The sequence below is a fragment of the Phaethon lepturus genome, unplaced genomic scaffold (genome assembly GCF_000687285.1).
Source record: "Phaethon lepturus isolate BGI_N335 unplaced genomic scaffold, ASM68728v1 scaffold2841, whole genome shotgun sequence".
NCBI lineage: Eukaryota > Metazoa > Chordata > Aves > Phaethontiformes > Phaethontidae > Phaethon > Phaethon lepturus.
The window spans coordinates 6,453-26,208 of NW_010519637.1; the positions used below are offsets into that span (position 1 = coordinate 6,453).

A 19,756-nucleotide genomic window follows, 5' to 3' on the forward strand; every position below is an offset into this window, starting at 1 on the left:
GTAGTCTTATCCCCACCATGTACCCCACCTCTCAGCTTTAGAAATACTATACAACTCCAAGATAAAATTTATCCTTGAACTTGTTAGGAGCACACTAACTGATATAAACACTCAGTGTCATTTGGACTTCATTTGTATGTAGCCACTCCCTGGCAGATTCAGTAGTTTTACACATACTTCTTTTCCCACACTGTTTTAAGCTGAGTCTTATTGGGGTACTTGTATTCTCAGAGGGAACAGCTTAACAGTTCACAGCTTTAATAGTGAAATGTTCTGCTTGTATTTTGTATACGGTGCTGTGTTGTGGGCCATTATTGTGTCATTTTTTTTGGTGTTTTTTTTTTTTTCCCTCCAGCCTCCAAAGTGGCTGTCAAAGCAGCTGAACATCCTTGCTCCATCTATACAATCCCTGTACAACTCTGTGCCCAGAGCTGCTGTCTTTGGGGTATCGTGTGTGTATGTGTGTCAGAAGTGCATGTCTGTCTTACAGAGCAGCTGGGTACTAGGGCATCAAACCTGTTAGACTCCTAGTGTGTTTGAAGCAGCAATGAATACTCTGCCTCTTCATTTGTACAGGTGGAATAAATTCAGACTGACCCCTTCAAGTTGACGTCAGGACTGCAAAAGCATGGGTAGGCATTTATGGTCAGGAAGAGACTCTTGGGGAGATAAATTGGACTGAGAGCGCAGTTTCCTAGACAAGTTGCAGTGCTACTAGGCATAGCTGGCGTGTTCCTGGTTACTGACTAGGTGCCTGTCCCTTCCTATGCCACCAGAACCCCTGGAACCACCGCAGTGGTGGAAAAGAGTAGCAAGGTGAGCTTGAGCGTGTCTACAGTCAATACAGAAGAGGTACAGGCTGCAGCCTGTGTGTATCTTGGGCCACGAAAACACAGTCAGGCTGCAGCTGCCTGTGGATCTACAGAAACAGTTACCCACCCACCGTTTCTTGTACGAGTGGCTACAAAGGCGGCAAATAAAGATCTCCTGAGCAAGGTGAATGAAAAAGAAAAGGGTCGAAATTGCCTTTGAAACCATGAAATTTTGGTTTTCAACCTGTTGCCTGTAGATGCCAGAATCAAGTATCTGATGCTTTGTGCAGAGCTTGCATCGCCTAATCTTTGGCTGCATGAAATTAGCTTCAAACAGTCCTGGAACTCTTTGGCTGTTCATCCCTTTCTGAGATCAGTGTGTTTGGGGCAGCTTTTGTGAGCTGTAGGAGCAGTTCCTTAGCAGTTCTGCCTGTCATCAATGAGTGGGGAGAAGAGGTCATATGGTCACAGCACAGGCTGGTATCCTGTCAGCAGGCCTCTGCCTCTTCAGGATGTGCGGGGCCATGGCGTAATGGGTCCTTCCAGTGTAAGGCACTTCTGACTGCATTTGGATTGAGCTGTCTGAATTTCTCCTGATCTGCCTTGCGCACTAGCGTGACTAGAGAATGGGGAACCTAATCTCGCGTGATTAAGTATCGCCCTTGCACGTTAGTGTGGGTTTTTCTCTGAAGTTTCTAGTCTTTGTAGCTTGGAAAAGGAAGAGGTGGACCTGTCAGTATCACCTGCCCGTTTAAAAAATGTGCAGAAAGGTGTGTGGTGGGTTTTTGGGGGGTGAGAATGGTTAGTGGAAAAAGTGGAAAAAAAGATATCTGTGGGGAAGATTGTTGTGAACAATTCAGTTGTTTTTTTTAAACTGTTAATCTAGAAGGATATTTCTACATGGCAATTCATAAGCAGATGTCTGCTTGCTCAGTTGTTCTGCTGGACTAACTGAGATCCTGTGGCTGTCCGTGTTTGGCACAGACCACAAATAAATAATGCGCTCTCTTTCAGCAAGGCATGTTTAAATCAACCTTCAGCATGCCAGCCTCAGGTTTGTGGCTTCTGGTTTCCTGAGGTCATATACAAAGCAACTTGTCTTTTTGTAAAATAACATTCAGATAAATTCAGATCTGTGTTATGATACAAGTAAACAAACCATGTGATTAAGCCAACTTTAAAATCTGAGGACTGTGGATCCTATTTCTGTGATCTCCCTGTGTGGACTACCTTGATGCCTTGTTAAGCCTGACTCTGAGATGCCTGTGCCTGAAGTGTCTAATCATCTTTAATTTTCTCATGCTTGAATAACAGAGAAAAGCTTCTGGTCTAAGCAACTCAACACAGATGCAAGAAAAAGTATTTGTATTTTAGGGCAGTGTATTCTACACCAACATCTGCTGCTGTTTTTTTTCTGATAAGGAGATTTGTGAGATTGTTTCTTGAGCTGGATTCTGTCACTTGGGTCCATGGGCTGTGACTGAGGACCCCCCTTTTGTTGGGAGAGGGTAGTGGTGAACTGAGTGAAGTGCAGAAGTGCTCGGTGAGTGGAAATGCATGTGTAATACTCTTCAGCTTGAGTAGTCTCCAAACCTCGCTGCTGTTGGATGTCACTGAAGACAAGTAATTGATAGAAGATAAATTGGACGCTGTTTTGGAATGTAAAACAAGGGTGGATATTTTAGGTTTTATGTGATATATAAAAATATTAACAAATGGCTCTTCTTAATTTGATGCTAACATAGTTTTATACTTTTTTTTTTTTCTTAAATCTCATCAGTTCTATTGCTGTCATAAAACATATTGGTAACATTATGTGCTTTAAAGCCTGATCATGACTAAGAATTTTGAAAGCTTGGGACACCTACTAGTGGTCAGTGCTGGGTGAGGTTGCTTGTTAGGTCTTTCTTTTCTGAACTATTAGCTTTCCTAGTAGGAGACAATTTTCTTTGAGTTGACGGTGGAAGATAGTGATTTGGCTGGAACTGTCTTGACCAATTGACTCTTTTTGTCAGTAAGTGGATATTGGAGATGTTTGTCTCAGGCCCCTGGCAATCACCTCTAACTATAGAGAGTGGAAGAAAATGGTGTACTTTTTTTTTTTTAAGTTTTATTTTTATTTAGTGGTTTGTTTTCAGCTTTACTTTGTTAGCCAGTAGTCTCTGCTCAGGATTAGCATGCAGTTCTCTCCCTTAGCTTTTATGAAGCCCTGCAGTTGGTATTGGTCAGCGAGTCCAGCCCTGTGGTTATATAGAAGACCAACAATAATGCAAACTTTCTGAGTGCTTCCTATGTGTCTCCTTTTGAAAGCACTTTCAGTCATATGTGGAATTCAGCAGGGTCTCAGGGACAGCATCTGCTGCTTCATCCATTGCTCTTGGTATCTGTGTAACTCCTTAACCATCTAGATTTGGATCAGCTTTCCTCACAAGTGTCTCTGACTAGCCATTGCCTACAAACAGTCCTTCATCTGTAAAGCTTTTTGCTTTCCAGAGAAAGAACATGGTCACAGCTGTTGGGATTTTTTTCCCTCTTGAATTCAGTAGTTTATCAGATGAGCCATGTAAGACTGCACAGCTATATTAATTAACAGGAAGGGTACAATCACTTATGTCATTCCTGTGAAGCTGTAATTTGAATAATGTGTGACTGAAATAGTTTTTTGGTTTTTAAAAATCTCATACCCTGCTGACCTGTCACTTCAGAAATCCCAATATTTTGAGCATTTATCTATATAACATTTATTTATGTATGTGCATTTGTCTGAGTGTTTAATGCAACTCGCTTGAATGGCTAGTGAGATACAAATGGCAACCCATTACTTGCATCCTAACAGATCATGCCCATGTGCAGCAAAAATTGTTAGGCTGTTCAGAGGGGGTTCTCACAAAGGTCCTTGCCTACTCTGTAGAAAAGACGGCGAAGAATTGCCTGCTGAGGAATGCGGGAACTGCTCGTGGAAGAACTGCTCCCAGCTGCTCCGCTTCCTGTGAGCGGTTGGGAGTAGTAGAAGTCACTGGGCTGTATGAACTGTGGCAGTAGCAGCTTGCTCTTAACATTGCCCCGGGAGAAGACCTTCGTGGGTGTGTTACGCAGTGTGTGCATACTGCATCCGATCTGATACAAGTGTAGTGCAAGGCTTGCTGGGGAAAATGGTGACTGCTGCTGCCAGAACAATTCGGAATTTGGTGAAGGTGGATGGCAGAAACAATTCTATGCTAGGTTAACAATCCTGTCCTGTGGTATTAAGCACCCTAACTCAAATAAAAATCCCACTTCTTTAGAATGCCAAGAAACAAAACAGAATTAATTTAAAACACCCCCCCCCCAACCCTACTGTATTGGCTTAGCCAGTTTTTTTGATTCTGTATCTACCATATGATGGTGATAAGACTTGAAAAAGGGTAAAGGTAGAATAAATTTGCTAATGAAACTTAGAGCTCTTTCTATCAGACAGAATAACTGCATTACTTAATCTATAGTTTTCAGTGTAAATTCAAAATTATGCCAATAATTGCTTTAGCTTTATAAATTAAAATTAGATCTGAAGAATAAATCTGAATGCATCTTGAATATGTTATTTTGTGTTTTAGGAGAACACGCGAATTGTCAGGGTGAAGGTTATAGCTGGAATTGGCCTGGCCAAGAAGGATATCTTAGGAGCCAGGTAAGAATATATGTCGTTAACGTATTAAGGGACAGCTGCTTCTTTATTTTCTTTCCACAGCTGTTTAGATCTTAGTAAATCCTGCTGTTCCGTTTTCAAAAAAAAAAAAAAATCAGAACTGTTTTAACTGGTAACCTTATAAAATGATCAGAGACTATGTAAACATGAAGATACCTGTTTTCTTGCCCAAGAGTCACTTGGACAGATCTTATGCATTGGCAAAACAATGTGTGGGAAGGTTTAATTCTCTGCATGGTGAAATGGTTCTGCCATGGAGGATAGATACAGGTATGTATTTTACCTCAGGTAGACTGCAGCTAAAATAACGAGTGTTCAGTTATAATCAAAACTGTCTCATCTGTGCTTTAAAGATGTGGAATGAACACAACACTAAACACTGGTAGCAGCAGCTCAAAATATATGCAGAGGAACAGCATTCACCAATTGTATAGATGTGGTAAACCCACACCAATGGCTGCAGGCTCTGGGTATGTACAAATTTAAAAGTTAACAATCTGTATAAGGGAGGAAACAATCAAAGTGGCTGAACATTTACCACAGGAAAGATCAGACTTTGTAATTGAAATGCCTTGTAGGATCTTGTAGAATTGGCAAGTGGCAGCATGCAACTTACATTAAAGCTAATTTTTCTTCTGGCCCACGTACAGAGGGTCTAGAAAAGTAGCGATGGATTTTGTACTTGTTCTGTTCTCAGCTGCTTTGGCATATATACAGGAATGCTGTTATTTTAGCACTAGCAAAATTGTTCTGTATGACACCAGTTTAGCATTAGAAAAATTTCTCTTGTGATATTCATGTTTTCCCTAAAGCCAGACAGTCTCTTCAATTTTTTTTTTACATGCAATTTTTTTTACTTTAAACAAAAATAGGGCAGCTTTTCTCATAACTTAAATATGTGAAAACTGTATGCTCTTTTGCCATATGGCAGACAGTCTTGGTCACCTTTTATTACTAGTCTGTTTGAGCAATTGAATGCCTTGACTCTGTTAATGAAAAGTTCATATATTATATTCATATAATCTGTTGTTTGTTGTACCACAGGAAGGAGAAAAAAAATCTGAGGCAGTAGGCCATTATAAGCAACCGTATTAAGACACCTTCAGCAAAATTCAGGTCAAACTCTATGAAACTGATAAAAGATTTAGTAAAAATATTGCATGTTCAGGGAAGTACCTCAAATTCCAGGTGTTTGAAATTGTTAAAACCAGGAGATTTAATACTTCAAGCTTTTTCAGTCACAACTGATTTTTTTTTCTTGTTGGAATGCATGAGGATTGAATAAATCTGTGCTCATGAAATAAGAACTGTGAAAGAGGAGAGAGTATTAAACTGTGATGTGCAGAATATAAAATGGCATAGCTAGTATGGTCATAACCAGTAGCAGTGTTTAGATTAGTTTTGTCTCTAAAACTGTTTAGAAAATGATTCATAGTACAAAAGTGTATGGCGTTTATAAAGCAATTGTAACTCCTAGTTTCATAGCTTCTATTAATTTAAGCCATTTAAAACTTAACTGCTAATAATGCTAGCAAAAAAGGATATATAGCAGCATGCTTATCTTTTTCTTTCTCCCTCCCAGTGACCCGTATGTGAAAGTGACAGTGTATGATCCAGTGAATGGAGTCCTTACCAGTGTTCAGACAAAAACAATTAAAAAGGTTAGCTGTCTTATGTTTGTGGGTGTGGTGGTTTTGTTTTTTTGATCAGAGTCTAGAGGAAAAGTTAATACTACAGGAAATGTGAGAATTTATATGTCACTTGAGTGAATGGACATGGGGAAAGGAATGTTCCATGACCTACTCTGTTTCACTGTTCATTGTGTTATTTTGATATTTCCCCTTCAATAATTTTAGTGAAAGGTAGAGAAACATTAAAGAATATAAGGTGAGTACTGATTCAAAACTATTGTTCATGGAAATATTGGATTGTTCTCATTTTCTGAGATCTTTAATGATATAAAATCTCTCTTGCTCTACAACTTTTTATTCTCTCTCTTACTCTACAACTTCTATCTTTTTGATGTTTGAAACACAAACACAATTTGTTGTGTTTCAACATCAAATTGCACAGTTCACGTGAATCGTGGTACTACTTGTTTCTCTAGAAATATGCAGGAAAGAGTCAGTGTTAGTACTGGTAACTTGGTAGATCAACGAAAAATTAAAAATTGTATATATGAGAGGGGAAGTACTTTTCCAAATCGAATTTTTCAGATAGTGGCTGTGATTTGTTATGAGGTCACTCATGCATTTTCCCTTCACGCTGATTAATTTAGTTTAGCTATTATGAGAGTTCAAAGTATCTCTAGTATTTTTAAAAATAGCCACAATTGACTGATGTGTTTAGCTGAGCAGGCTATATTGTGCTTTGGCCCACCTGTGCCTGCTCTGTCTAGATTATGTTGTTGAGAGATTTGGCATTTGCCAAGAGTTCATAATTTCAGCATTAACATACGTTTGCATGTAAGCAATGGGGATAGTGGACTGAGGGAAGGCGGTGATAATTACTGCAGACATACCGTAAATTAACTGATTTGGACTGTGTAATGGGCCCTTCTCTGCATCTGTGGCATTAGCTAAAATCTGAGAATACTTACATAAATTGTCTCTGTTCTGTACTGTATTAAACAGTATGAGACTCTTATGACTTTCTACCTGCAATAGTAAGGTTAAAGGTTAAGAACAAAGTACAAAAGTAGATTATTACATGGGATGAAACAAATGTAAAACATCAAAAAAGACACTGATACAGAATTGTCACTATAACCAATGCTGTCTTCCTAATTTATTTTTTTTTCCCTCACATACAGTCCTTAAACCCAAAGTGGAATGAAGAACTCTTATTTAGAGTAAGTGTTTTTCTACAACCTTATTATCTATGTTGGATATTATATTAATGCATTAGGGAAAATGTTTTCTCTCTACTTCATCTTAAAATCAGAAATAGGTTTATAATTAATGTTCAAAAAGGCTTACAAACTGCTTTCTTTAGAAATACATTTATTAACATTTTTATTTGTGCCAGAGTTAAAATTTCAGTCTGGATATTATTTTCTTTATTCCATGAATGTTTAAAAACATGAACATGGATTTAAGAACAGTTTGGGATAGCACTAATCTTGGCTCATTGCTTCTGATAGAAATGTTCTGTATAGTGAAATGACAGCAAGGTGTAGATTTGCTGTTTAATTTAGGTCTTACGTATTTCTTTCCTCCTGCATAAACACAGAGATTTTGCTGAGGACAGCTGCTGGGATTCAGCATATATTTTAACTAGTAACATATTTCTTTTTCCTAGGTTAATCCTCAGAAACACAGGCTCCTTTTTGAAGTATTTGATGAAAACCGTTTGGTAGGTCCTTCTGTGTTAATAGTGCAATGTATTAAAGACTTGAATGAAAGTCAGTTCATCTGGATTCAACATGGATTAAAAAAACCCACACCGAACCATCTTAACTTCTATAATGAAACCTAAAGCTAATGGCAGACCTGATTTGTTTACTAATCGGACATAACCACCCTTCGTGATGCTCTGAAGCAGTTACATTATTATTCTTAATTTCTGATGTGCTTTAACTAATAAAAGCGTTGTTCTTTTATAGTGCTTTTTAAATGTTATGGCCAAATTCTTCAGTGATGCTGAAAGCTCTGCATCACATGTTTGTCCCACAAGTAGAGTAGTATTGACAATGTAGGTACATGGTATGAGAAGCTTCTTCAGTGTGTGAGTAGCATGAAGGAAAGCATGTGTGCATTTTCTTTGGAAATCTTAACAAGCGGACAGTGGATTGTGATCTTGTAGATAGGTGTCACCCTCTGAACGGCAGGTTGTTAAGTAAGATAGGGATAGTTTGTGCATTTGTCTTTTCAGTGAAATCAAAACTCCTCCTCTGACTATGCTCGTTTTATGTGTGAAGATGTCTAATTGCCTATCTCTGTTTTATTGTAAATGAATAAAGCTGTTAGCAGTACAATCATGACACTTACATCCTAGGGCCACTTCACAGATGTCTAGAATATATACCTTTTCCTTCTGCAATAGTTAGAAACTAATAGGAGGGATTGGGTGCTCTTTAGTTTGTACTCCAAACATGGTTTCATTTGACAGACATTATAAAGGATCTCTTTGTGCTCGGATAGTGTGTTGTCTATGAAAAACTTACTATTTTTTCCTAATGCCTTCTGCATATATTCAATAATCCATTATATGTTTTATGGAGGTGCTGCTCTGCTGAAGTTGTGAAGAGTGAAAATGTATGTAAATATAAGTAGGAACTATCTAGAATAATTAGATTTAAGAAAGAAGAGGCTTGTTTCTTCGTTATAGGCATCACAGTCCTCTAACCATTTACTTCTTGACTGGTGATATTACCTGTCCCACATATTTCAAATATTGTGCCATTTTCATTTATTAAAAAACAATTTTAAAGGGAATTGCCAGCATTTGTGGCTTACATGGCAGGTTAAATAGGATTTTTCAGAATGCTCAGATGTTCATCTCAGCATGATGTAATGGACTACAGTGTGTTCCTCATGAAGTACTTTGTCTGTTAGTCATTGGAACATTACTGCCACCCCCTGGAAGCCAGGAGGCACGATTAGAAAGTCAGATTCCTGATGATTTTTTTTTTTTTGGAAGAAGACCAATACTTTCTTTGTGGTTTCCACCAAGAGAATTCCTTAGCATTCTTTCACTAATCTAGAGTAGATATGTTGTTTGACCTGTTTGCTTATGGGAGAGGAACCAAGAAAACATTTTATTGTCATCAACTTGGAAATTGTGCTTTGTTTCCTATGTATGATTGTATTTAGAGATCAAAACGTCATTACCTCATCAGTCACCATATAGTTCTACAATAACCCCAATATTTTTCATCTTTTCCATCTGCTCATTTGGTGAATGGAGAAGGTTGTCTTGCTATTTCTTTTTAGTTTGCTCTCAGAAACGCTAAGTTTCTATCCCAGATGTCTTGAGCTCTTTTAAATAAGACAACTTGTTGCTTAACTGTGATTGTTGTTTAGCATTGACAGGTTCCCCCACTTCTGTTAATTCATCTTCACATGTCTTGCACTCTTTCACTAAGATATGCAGCTATGATCAGAAGGTATTTCATCTTCTGTTATTTTAGTGGGCTTCAGCGTTAATCAGCCTGCCTTTCTTCTACCTATTGGATGACTGTTTAAACTCTAGATGTGAGCAAGCTGATAAAACTGAAATGCTCTCACATTTGTGAGATTGTCCTCCCAGCAGATAATTTCTTCTTTATAAAAAATTGTCCCAAGTGCTTTTATTCACTGTGATTGTTGGAGCTAAACTGAAGCCTGAAATGTCTGCTTTTTGTTTTTAAGAAAAGCTGCTTTCTTGAAAACCAGGCTCAAAACTTATTTTCTTCAATGTTAGGCTTAAATTCAAAGTCCTGCTGCATTGGTTATATCACCAACAATTGGAGTTTAAAATCTTTCTGTAATAACTTTAAAACTTAAAACATCGCCTGTCTTGAATTTGGTAAGGGAACACTAAATCTAGTTTGTTCTGCTGACTTGTTGCAAACCATTAGTAGAATAAAGGACTTGAGCATTTTGTGGAGTCCTCTATTACAGTTGTCTTTAAAAATACATAGAAAATCTGTCAAAAAGGACAATGAGATTGCTTTTGAGATGGACTAGGTGACTTTTTTGCTATGTCTTCCTGTCTTACAATAACTTGTCACAATTATATGTATTTCAAATGAAGTGCCAAAATATGTTATTGATACTGAAGAAGTCAATGATAAGATTTGAGTGGAGCTATTGGTACTTTCTAAAAATCATTATTTTTTATTTATGCTTATGTCAATTCTAATTCAGCAGGACAGAATTTTGCATTTTAAAAGCCATTTTATGTTGACTAAGGAAGCTGTAGTTGGCTGGCTATACCTATACCTAAGGAAGAGCAACATGTTGAGAAATTTCACTTAAATCTTAAGCCTGAGTTACCAAAATGTTTCAGCTTATCATTTTCTTAGAGGTTTCTTTAATAGAATTGGAAAAGTATTTCAGATCATCCATTAGGGGAGAAAGTGTTGCTTGCTTTTACTAAAAGCAGTATCTGTAATGAAGTGGTTGCAGTTTGTTTTGTATCACAGATTACAAACTGTGCTACGAGTAAATTTGTTGCCGAGGAGAAAAGGAGCTTTAAGAAATGCATTTTTTTTTACTCTTCACTCACATATCTTGGGGTGGGTTTTTTGTTGTGGTGTCTTGTTTTGGGTTTTTTTGTTTTTTTTTTTTTAATATATCACTTGAAGTTCAAATGTAACTTTTTGAAACTGTTACCAAAAGAATCTTTGATGGTATTTTTCGTTTCTTCTTCTCCTCTGCATCCCAGTCCCCCTCCAACATATAACATTAGAAGAAATCCAGTTGGTAAAGCATAATGAAATAAATGAACTGTTGTATTTGTTGGCCTTTTATGAATAAGCTAGTATTCATTTATTGCTGCATTCTAATCATGGAATTCAGGTAACGGTGGTTAAGTAAGCCCTGGAGTATAATTAGAAGACAAATTTGTTGCTTGCGAACAGGGTACTGTGAATTTGATTCTTGGCTGTTTTTTGGGAAGGAGGTACAAATGTTAATTTTACTGCCTTCTAGCGTAAAATACAGTAAAGGTTAAATAAATAGAGCAGAAAAAAATCTATTAGTATGACCTATAAAAGTATAAATGGCCTAGTGTTCTCTTCTGTATGCACTTTTTCAGCAGCACAAAGTAGTTTCGTGTTAGTGTGGTAGCATTTAGTACTGCATCATGTATGGCTTCTGTATTTAAAAAGTACATTCATAGCCTAGTGTTTGTTTTTTAAACAAAAAACACAACAAAAAACCCCACTTAACAGCAAGATTCAAGATTGTCTTTTTTCGAAAGTCCCACTAGGTGCCAGCAAAGGACCTTTTCAGACCTGTATACCAGCCAGTGAAACATTTTGTAGGATTTCTCAATCCTATTACTCTTGTTAGAGTTGACAGTATATTAACTTCTTGACATGCTGATCATTTTGTCTGAAAAATATAAATAAATAAGTAATTAGCTATGAATGTATGAGACAGTCTGTATATAACAATACAGAATAGCTGCCTTCTGTGATTGTGCTTGGTAGTCATACTTACCTCTGTGCATACTTAGTTCAATGTTCTAAAGTTTGCTTAGCTGGTCATATATTTGCCTGCCATATTGAACTCTAATGAATGTCTGCTTATTGTGGGCTTCCAGCGGACAAGATGAGGTAGTTTAGTTTGTAAGAATAATTTGTTTCTTTCTAACTTTAACAGCTGTATTTGGAAAGCTTAAAATATAACATAACAGGTTAACATGGTTGGCTGAAAATAAGTGCTAAATTATTAATCAGAATAACTTGTCATTCTAATTCAGTTGCATCTCACTGAAAACAATTAATTGGCAGGAGAGGTTTCTACTGTGTGCAAATTTTAGGAAGTGTGATTGCTTAACAGCATGTAGGTTGCAGGATAATGCCAGATTTCTTTCAATTTTTACCTAAATAGTGCAAAAAGACTCTTATTTTAAGGGGGAGAAGGCTTATTTAACTGATTTATGCATAATTCAGACCTCAGCAGTTTGCTAGCATGGTTACTATTTGGAAATTCAATCCTAGACTTGATACTCAATTATATGGGACTTCATTCCTACCAACTTCCTGTAATTCTAAACCTATGGGTAAAAATATTAGTAGTCATACGCTGCTGAGGAAAGTACGGACACATTGACTCAGCTAGTGCAGCTGCAGGAGGAGTTGCTGTTTTAAACTTGGAAGTACTGGAAGTTTATTATTGTATTCATTTATGTAAATTACAGAAGGAATAATTGAAACAAGGTCAGTAGTGTTTGTCAGTGTGTTGCAGCTGAGATCGTTGGAATGTAAGTGCTTTGTAAATGAATGCTTTCTGACTGCAAGCAATGAAAGACGGTCCAGAAACTGCAGTTCAACGAATGGCTGACTTATTTCAAGAGGTACAGTTGTTTTTTTTAACACTAGTATCTTGTGGAAATAAGGACAAAGACTGCAACTTTTATGGGTTTTTACTGTTGTGATGTACTAGCTCTAGGTTCTGTGCAGCTGCCTCTAGCCTTTCTGCTGAAGGATCTTTGTGGTTTTTATTTGCTAACATGCGTGGAAATGAGAACAAATGGCACGACGGTTAAGATTGCATTTTGCTACTCAAAGAAGCAACACAGATCCGTTATCGGAAACATCTGAAGATGTTTTGGGTAGTAACAACTGTATATACTTCAAAAAATTGCATAATTCTGCACCCAGTGTTACACAAATGAAACTGACTCCTAGACAAGTTGCTTATGCACCTGTAATGCAACAAGTAATTAATCAAGAGGAAAATGCGACTATTTCTTCACTGCAAATAAAAAAGAGCACCTCACTGCACATTTCTCTACAGTCTAGAAAGTATGGTGAATGTTTTCGGTCTGGAGATGCGGTAGCTACTGGTGAAGACACTTCATTCATTGGTATTGGTAATGAAGGAAATTGTGGTGCTAGAAGTGTGGTTGATCATCGATCTAATGTTGGCCTTCTCAGCAATACTGCTCTGTGCACTGGCAGTCTTAGCAGTATTGCAGCCAGTGACAGTGGATCGTTTAGCAGTGCTGGCAGTGACTACGGATCATGTGCAAGTACCGCAAGTGATGGAGGTTCATATAGTAACAGTGTCATCAGTGACAGTGGTAGTGGCACTCTTTCAACAAGTGATGGTACTTTCTGTAGTAGTGTTGTACATGGTGATTGTTCATATAGAAGCCCTGCAAACAGATGTAATCCCTGTAGGAACAACTCATCTCAGGAAACTCTGTGTAGAAGTAATACTACTTTTGACCAAGATGCTTTATCAGTGAGGAAGAAAACTAAAATTCCTCTGCGACGTTGTTCATCACTGGTTATTTTCCCTAGGAGTCCTTCTAGTACTCCTCCGGCTTCTCCAGTAAGCTCAGGTCAACTACCACATAGAGGTGCCTATCAAACATCCCATAAATTAATTATTTCTCCTAGTGAGCTGGCACAAAAAGAAGATCAAACCATTTCCAAGGGATTCCTTTCAACAGCAGTCAATGGACTTCGACTGTCTAAAACACTTTGCTCTTCTGGCGAAGTCAGAGACATTCGACCACTTTACCTGAATACATCATTACAGGACAAAAGTCAAATTTTGAATAGTTCCAAGCAGGCAACTTGTGAAGAAGTATCTGATGGCTTCTCCTGTATTTCAGTTCATCTCACCCAAAGAGCATTTGCATCGAGCCGTGAAATGGTTAATGGCTGTTGCAGTCCAGAGTTAAACCTGAACTCCAGTGCAAAATACCCTCATTTAAGACTGGCACGTAGCACATCTGCATGTTTGCCATCAAAAACAGATTCAGAATATCAGATTAATATAAATGAACTAGAAAGACCAAATGCACAGATGAGCAAAACACACCATGTTTTGCAAAGAAGTGTTTCGCTGGAAGGATCACGTCAAAAAGTTTCTTGCTGTTTATCCAGCCTTAAATGCAAGTGTCATAGTGCCAGGACGTCTCAGTTGCACATACAGTTCAAACCTGGGAATGAAGGAAAAACAACTGGTGTTAAGAAAAGATATGGAACCTCTAAAAGGGAAATGTCTAGCACTTCTTTGTGGAGGCCCCATAAGGTGAGTGTTCTGTTATGTAGAAAAATTTGACAGTATTGTACAGCTGAAATTTAACTGGAAAATAATAAAATTTACAATCAAGGCTTAAATGCAGTGATTTCAGAATTTCCTAGTGGTGTAAAATTGTCACCATTAGAAAGTTAATTTTTGTGTATCTGTAACATTTGGGTTTTAGGTCCGTTTCTTTGAATACGGTACCTACAGCAGCATAGGTGAATAGGTCTTACAGTGAAATACCTGTATTTAATATAAACAATAATTTCCTGTTTACAGGAAACTCAAAGGTATTTTCTTGTCTAGTTACCTAGACATGGGAATTACTGAAGTAATTACTTCGTATGAAGTTTTGTAGTTTTAAGTACATAACTTTACTATTCATTTATTGAAAAGTAATTACTACAATTGTTTGCATATAGTGTGAGTGGATTACTGTAGAGTCTTTCAGGTTTATTTCATATAGGCTTTATTTTACAGAACAGTTTGCTGTATGTAGAATTAAAGATAAGTAATACTTGAGCAGAGCAACTCTAAATACCATTTGTTTCTGTATACACCCTGAACCACAGGAATTTTCTAGGTTTCCTCTCTCTTTTTTTTTTTTTTTCCCTCTAACTTCCAACCACTGCTTCAGTCTGAGCAGTACACTGTAACTTAATACCTCTCCCAACAACATTACTGTTCAAATTATAGCACTTGGGTCTAGAAGGCTTATATTAAATATATTTTTTTGGTAATGAAACTCATATCCAACTGAACTGTAGAAGTGTGTTTGCTCTTAGTAACTCTTAAGGCGGTTTATATTGTTAGTAAGGCAAAATCCACATGAAATGTGGATTTTAAGACTTGTTTAAATGACATTGTGAAGACTTGAATGATCTGAATATTTTATCAGCATTCACAATAAAAAATAATATATAAGTGTAACAACTAATGTTTACCCAAATTGTCTTAAGACCTCATTCTCTATGAAATGACACTACTAACATTTAACTAATGTGCTTGTTTAAGCAAAAGGCTTTATGCCAAAGATCTATAGTTATGACAGACCGTTTCTAAACTGGTAATATAACTATCTTGGAGGTATTAGCCTGTAGTTTTCAGTCTGTTGTTGCCCTTAAAGTAGTGCCTGATGATTCTACACTTTTTGACTTCTTTGGAGTTTTATATTGCTTTTTGGTTAAAACGAGTTTGAAGAAAAATGCACTTTTCTTCTTGTGAAACTGTGATCTATGTTTAAGCTTCATTATAAAACTCAGTGGGTCACAGGTAATCACTATGCATCTAGTTTGGTGATTCTTCATCCCAAAATCAAACTGCAGAGTTGATGGTAATTTCCACACTAAGCACAAAGAGATGATGACATTTTAAGTGATCTGGATCTAGTTATTTTTTAAAAGTATATTGTAAAAGGGAAAACATGTTGAGTCATGCACTTCAAGTACGTTTCCCGTCAACTTGGACTCCTACCCTCTGTGTTTAATGGCAGTTGATATGTAAGATATTTTATATTTTAATACTGAGTGAATTTTAATAAATTCAATTTAGAAAGAATCCAAGTTCAGGATTAGATTGTTAGCACACATTTCCAGAAAACCAACCTAGACTGACAATAGTTTGTTTCTTCCTGGAAACTGTGTTTACAGTGCATTGACATAAAATCTAAGGATACTTAACTTTTTAAAGCACTTGATAGCATGCGTCTGTGGTAGTTGAGTGTTTGTACTGTGTTGATGTGGCAGCATGTTTTAAGCTTCTGGAATTCTTAAGATCTCATCTTCCGACTAGAACATGAGAGAGACAAGTTTAAAAATAATAGAAACAAAGAGTCTGAATCCCAAATTGTAGTTATCTTGTACTTCTCGTGTATTTGCAAATATTTAGATTTGTGCCATATCTACATAAAAATTAAAAAGATCTCTGACATCAGAAAACTGGACACTAAAGGTTTTCTAGCACTATACTTGTTTCAGATTCCGTTATACAACAATAGGCACAGGAGCCTTTCAGTCCTGAAATGGCCCTTTCGGTCTTTATGTAAATTTTTTTTAATATAATATCCTATAAAACATGTTATTAAAAAAATTTAAATGCTTCCCCCACCAAACCAGGCAAAAACCATAGTTGACTTTATAGCAGTTCAGCAATTCACAAGAATGAAATAGATAACTATTATATTTGCTATTACTGTCTTTGAGACAAATATAATGGATTCTATGGCAATCATATAATTATATAGTCCAGTTAATTATCATGGTGTATTGTGACTCATTTAAAAATAAACAACTCCCAAAATATTTCTCTTGACTCCAGTTAGTCTGGCCTAGTATATTGATATGCTGAGTCTGGGTTCAAATTTAACAAGTTGATACTGGAGTAGCATTTAGTAATGTCAGCTATCTGTGTAGAGCAGTCATGAAATCAAATCAGCGCTTTGGTCAGAGACTCCAGAGTCTGGAGCAGCGAAAGGTCTATGCATTCTTTTCTTACGTGCCTAGCCACGAGCCTTCAGCCACCTCGTATCAGATTTCCTGCTTTCTATAATCAACAGCTTGTTAAAGGCTGACTTTCAAAAACAAAACCCAAAAAACAAACAAACAAACCCAAACCAAAACACCATTTCTGTGACAACTGGCCTTGGATTATATGTAATTAAGTTGAAAAATGTGGAATGGTGATGGCCCACATACCACTGCTGATCTTTACTGGAAACATATTGCATAGGTTCTGCAGCAGATAGTGGAATTTCATTTATGTGAAGCAGGAGGAAGAGGCAGTCCATGGTTGCAGCATTGAAGGTTGTCCCTGACTTTGCATTTCCCTTTTTAATGTTTTTTTCAGTGCATCTATCTATTGCTTAGGGTAGAAATAAATCGCAACTAAAGCACTTTGACATTACGGGTGTGAATTGAGAGTGTAGAAGTCAGTAAGGGAATGGTTTATGTGTCATCTTACGTATGTAAACTTTAAGAGGTGCAGAAGAAGGCAGAAGCAGTGACTACAGTTCCACTTCTTATAGACCATAAACAAACTTTAAAAAAAAAAAAGCTGTGTTAATCTCTTCCACAAGTATAATATTATGCTGACATCCCTGTTGACATTAGCCATTCCTTCCCTCTCAGTATCACTGCTGATTAGATAATGTGAATATCATAAATGTACTTGCAAATCTCTTTTGGCAACTGTATATCTTTAAAATAATTTCTTAAACAATTAGGGGAATCATTGTGCTTTTGTCATTTTGTTTACAAGCAACTATACGCAAGTTTTGCCTCTGGTGAATGAAATAAATGTTTTGAAGCAAAAAAAACCTCGGAGGCAGTATAAAATAACCAAAACATTTTTCTACTGTCAAGTTTGTGTGAAGAAAACCTTTCGTTGGAACTCTCGAGGTGTTTTCGACAGGTTCTGCAACTCTGCTTTTTGTATTTGTAAAAGGAGATGCTATCTGAATCTTTCAGTACTAAATTTAAATTTTGGACAAACAGTAATTTGAGGAGGCTTTGTGTGAGGATGTCTCTCTTCACTAACTTTCTTCCTAGCTGATATGAACATGCTGAGGGGACCAGAACCCATGCCTGGAAGATCTTGATTCCCTTAATAAATGCTGCACCACAAGTACACACTGAATAGTCTGAGGTTGTCTTCTCTCTTGCATCCTCTATATAGAAATATAGAGCTTCTGTCTCAGCAAAACTCTTTCACAAAAGAATGATCCAACCAGGGACAAGTGCCAAAAGAAGGGGGAGGCAACTGTGGCTTATCTCCAGCCATCTCCATCTTTGCATATTGAGCAAAGGGGTTGCAAGGGTATCGGTGTCCCAAATCTGTGCAAGTAAGTGAGGTGGAAAAAGGGCAGGTGAGGCAAAAGATCAATACAAGACGAAGCACAAATTGACATAATTTTATGCTATCATGCTATGATAACCTCATCACCTAATAATTTTCATATTGTTCAGTGTTGTGTATCTTAAAGGATAATGTTACAGGACTGTCTGTGGCACGTTGCCATGTCATGCCCTACCAGTTCAGAAAAGGAGCACTGGGGTTGAAAGGAAGGTGATGTGTTTCCAAGGAATCATGGTGACAAATATGTTAGACTTGAATCACATAATACTATTTATCTTATGTCTCAGACAAATTTCAGAAGTTGAAGTATGCATCAAAGCATTAAAGGGAAGACAGTGTAAACTGTCTGTTAATCGCAATAATTAACCATTTATAATTAGTTGTAGGTGATCTCCTACTTTAATCGTTTATATAACAATGACCTGTAGTGCTTTGATAATTTGTACTGATTTCTTCTATTTTCCATCTTGTTTAAATACAGGGTTTTGTTACAGCTTCTTCTCCACCATGCCTTAGCTTTTGATTAGCAATCTTCATCAGGGGGAAAAAAAAAGATTGCACACAAAGGATGTGATAAGCATTACAGCCAAGACTAGCTGTGAATGGTTGCTACATGGAAGCATTAGCAAAGGAAGCGATCAACTAATATTATTTGGTATCAGCTCCATCCTTAAAATTTTTCTGTCAGTTCTTGCAAGTTGTATTTGGCAACAGTGAACCATTTGTAACTTTAAGAATATGATCATGATGTAAGGAATGGTGTCTGGGCTGTAGCAGAATATTTGAATAACCTTGTATATCAAAGCTGTAGCACTTTGTAGTCACCAGCAAACACTACACATACATATTAAGGAGGAGTTTTACTTGATTGTGCTCTGCACAAATTATGATTAACCTCATTCTGTTTATAGTCTGCAGCTGAACTGAGTTTGGGTAGGTTTCTCATGCCAACAGAAGGAGAAACTAAAACTGCAAGACCATGCAGAGCAGAGCTCCTGAAACAGCTTATATAAATATTTAATTATCCAGCCTTCAGGTTGATACATGTCTTTTTAATCTACCATGAGAGAGCAGGAAGTGTTGATGATATGACTCCTTTGATATAGCCACAAGCTATAGTTATTCTGCCTCTTAAGGCTTAGTTTACATTTAAGAATGTGTTAAAGTAAAATTTGTTCCCAAGGCAAGATAGTGACCTTCTTCCCTTTATTCCTGACTAGCCAAATAACTTGGAGGCTTTCAGGTATGAGACTAAAATCATTGCTGTAAGTTTTGTGTGGTTTTGTGTTGGGTTTTTTTTTTTTTTTTGGAATGGTATATCCTTTTTGCTTTCTGTGAGAAATCTAGATCAACACTTTGGGTTAAATAAAAACATTTACTGAAAAATGTTATGGTGACGTAAAAATCATAGTTTTTGTAAACATTATAGCATGAGACAGAAGCCCTTATCAAAACTAATAGTACCTGCAGGTATTCTCACAAGAATTGTCAAGAAGCTCAGCTATAAAATTGTTAAAATACTAACTGTAACAAATAATCTTTTAATCTATTAGATAGCCTTACTTAAAGAAGATGGTAAGTAGTAGACCAATATTTTAAAATTACCAAAAGGGGCCCTACAGGCTACTGCCACAGGCTGGTCTCGAAGAAGGAATACATGGGATAGAGTTAGTGACATATAACACACATTTTGTGTTTTCAAAGAGAGGGGCTGA

At 36.9% G+C, this 19,756-nt stretch overlaps 1 protein-coding gene across 4 annotated transcripts in view; it reads left to right on the forward strand.

Moving 5' to 3' along the window:
* The first annotated feature begins 4,411 nt into the window (after positions 1 to 4,411).
* Positions 4,412 to 19,756, forward strand: part of NEDD4 (neural precursor cell expressed, developmentally down-regulated 4, E3 ubiquitin protein ligase) — a 47,583-nt gene continuing 32,238 nt past the window's right edge. For 2 of the 4 annotated variants that reach the window (XM_010297104.1, XM_010297105.1), the window contains exon 1: positions 12,681 to 14,129. In XM_010297104.1, coding sequence (XP_010295406.1) covers positions 12,681 to 14,129 — 1,449 coding nt within the window. Of the gene's footprint in view, positions 4,480 to 6,079; positions 6,159 to 7,309; positions 7,349 to 7,797; positions 7,852 to 12,680; positions 14,196 to 19,756 lie in introns of those variants that run through there. The other 2 variants (XM_010297106.1, XM_010297103.1) reach the window with 2 other exon arrangements.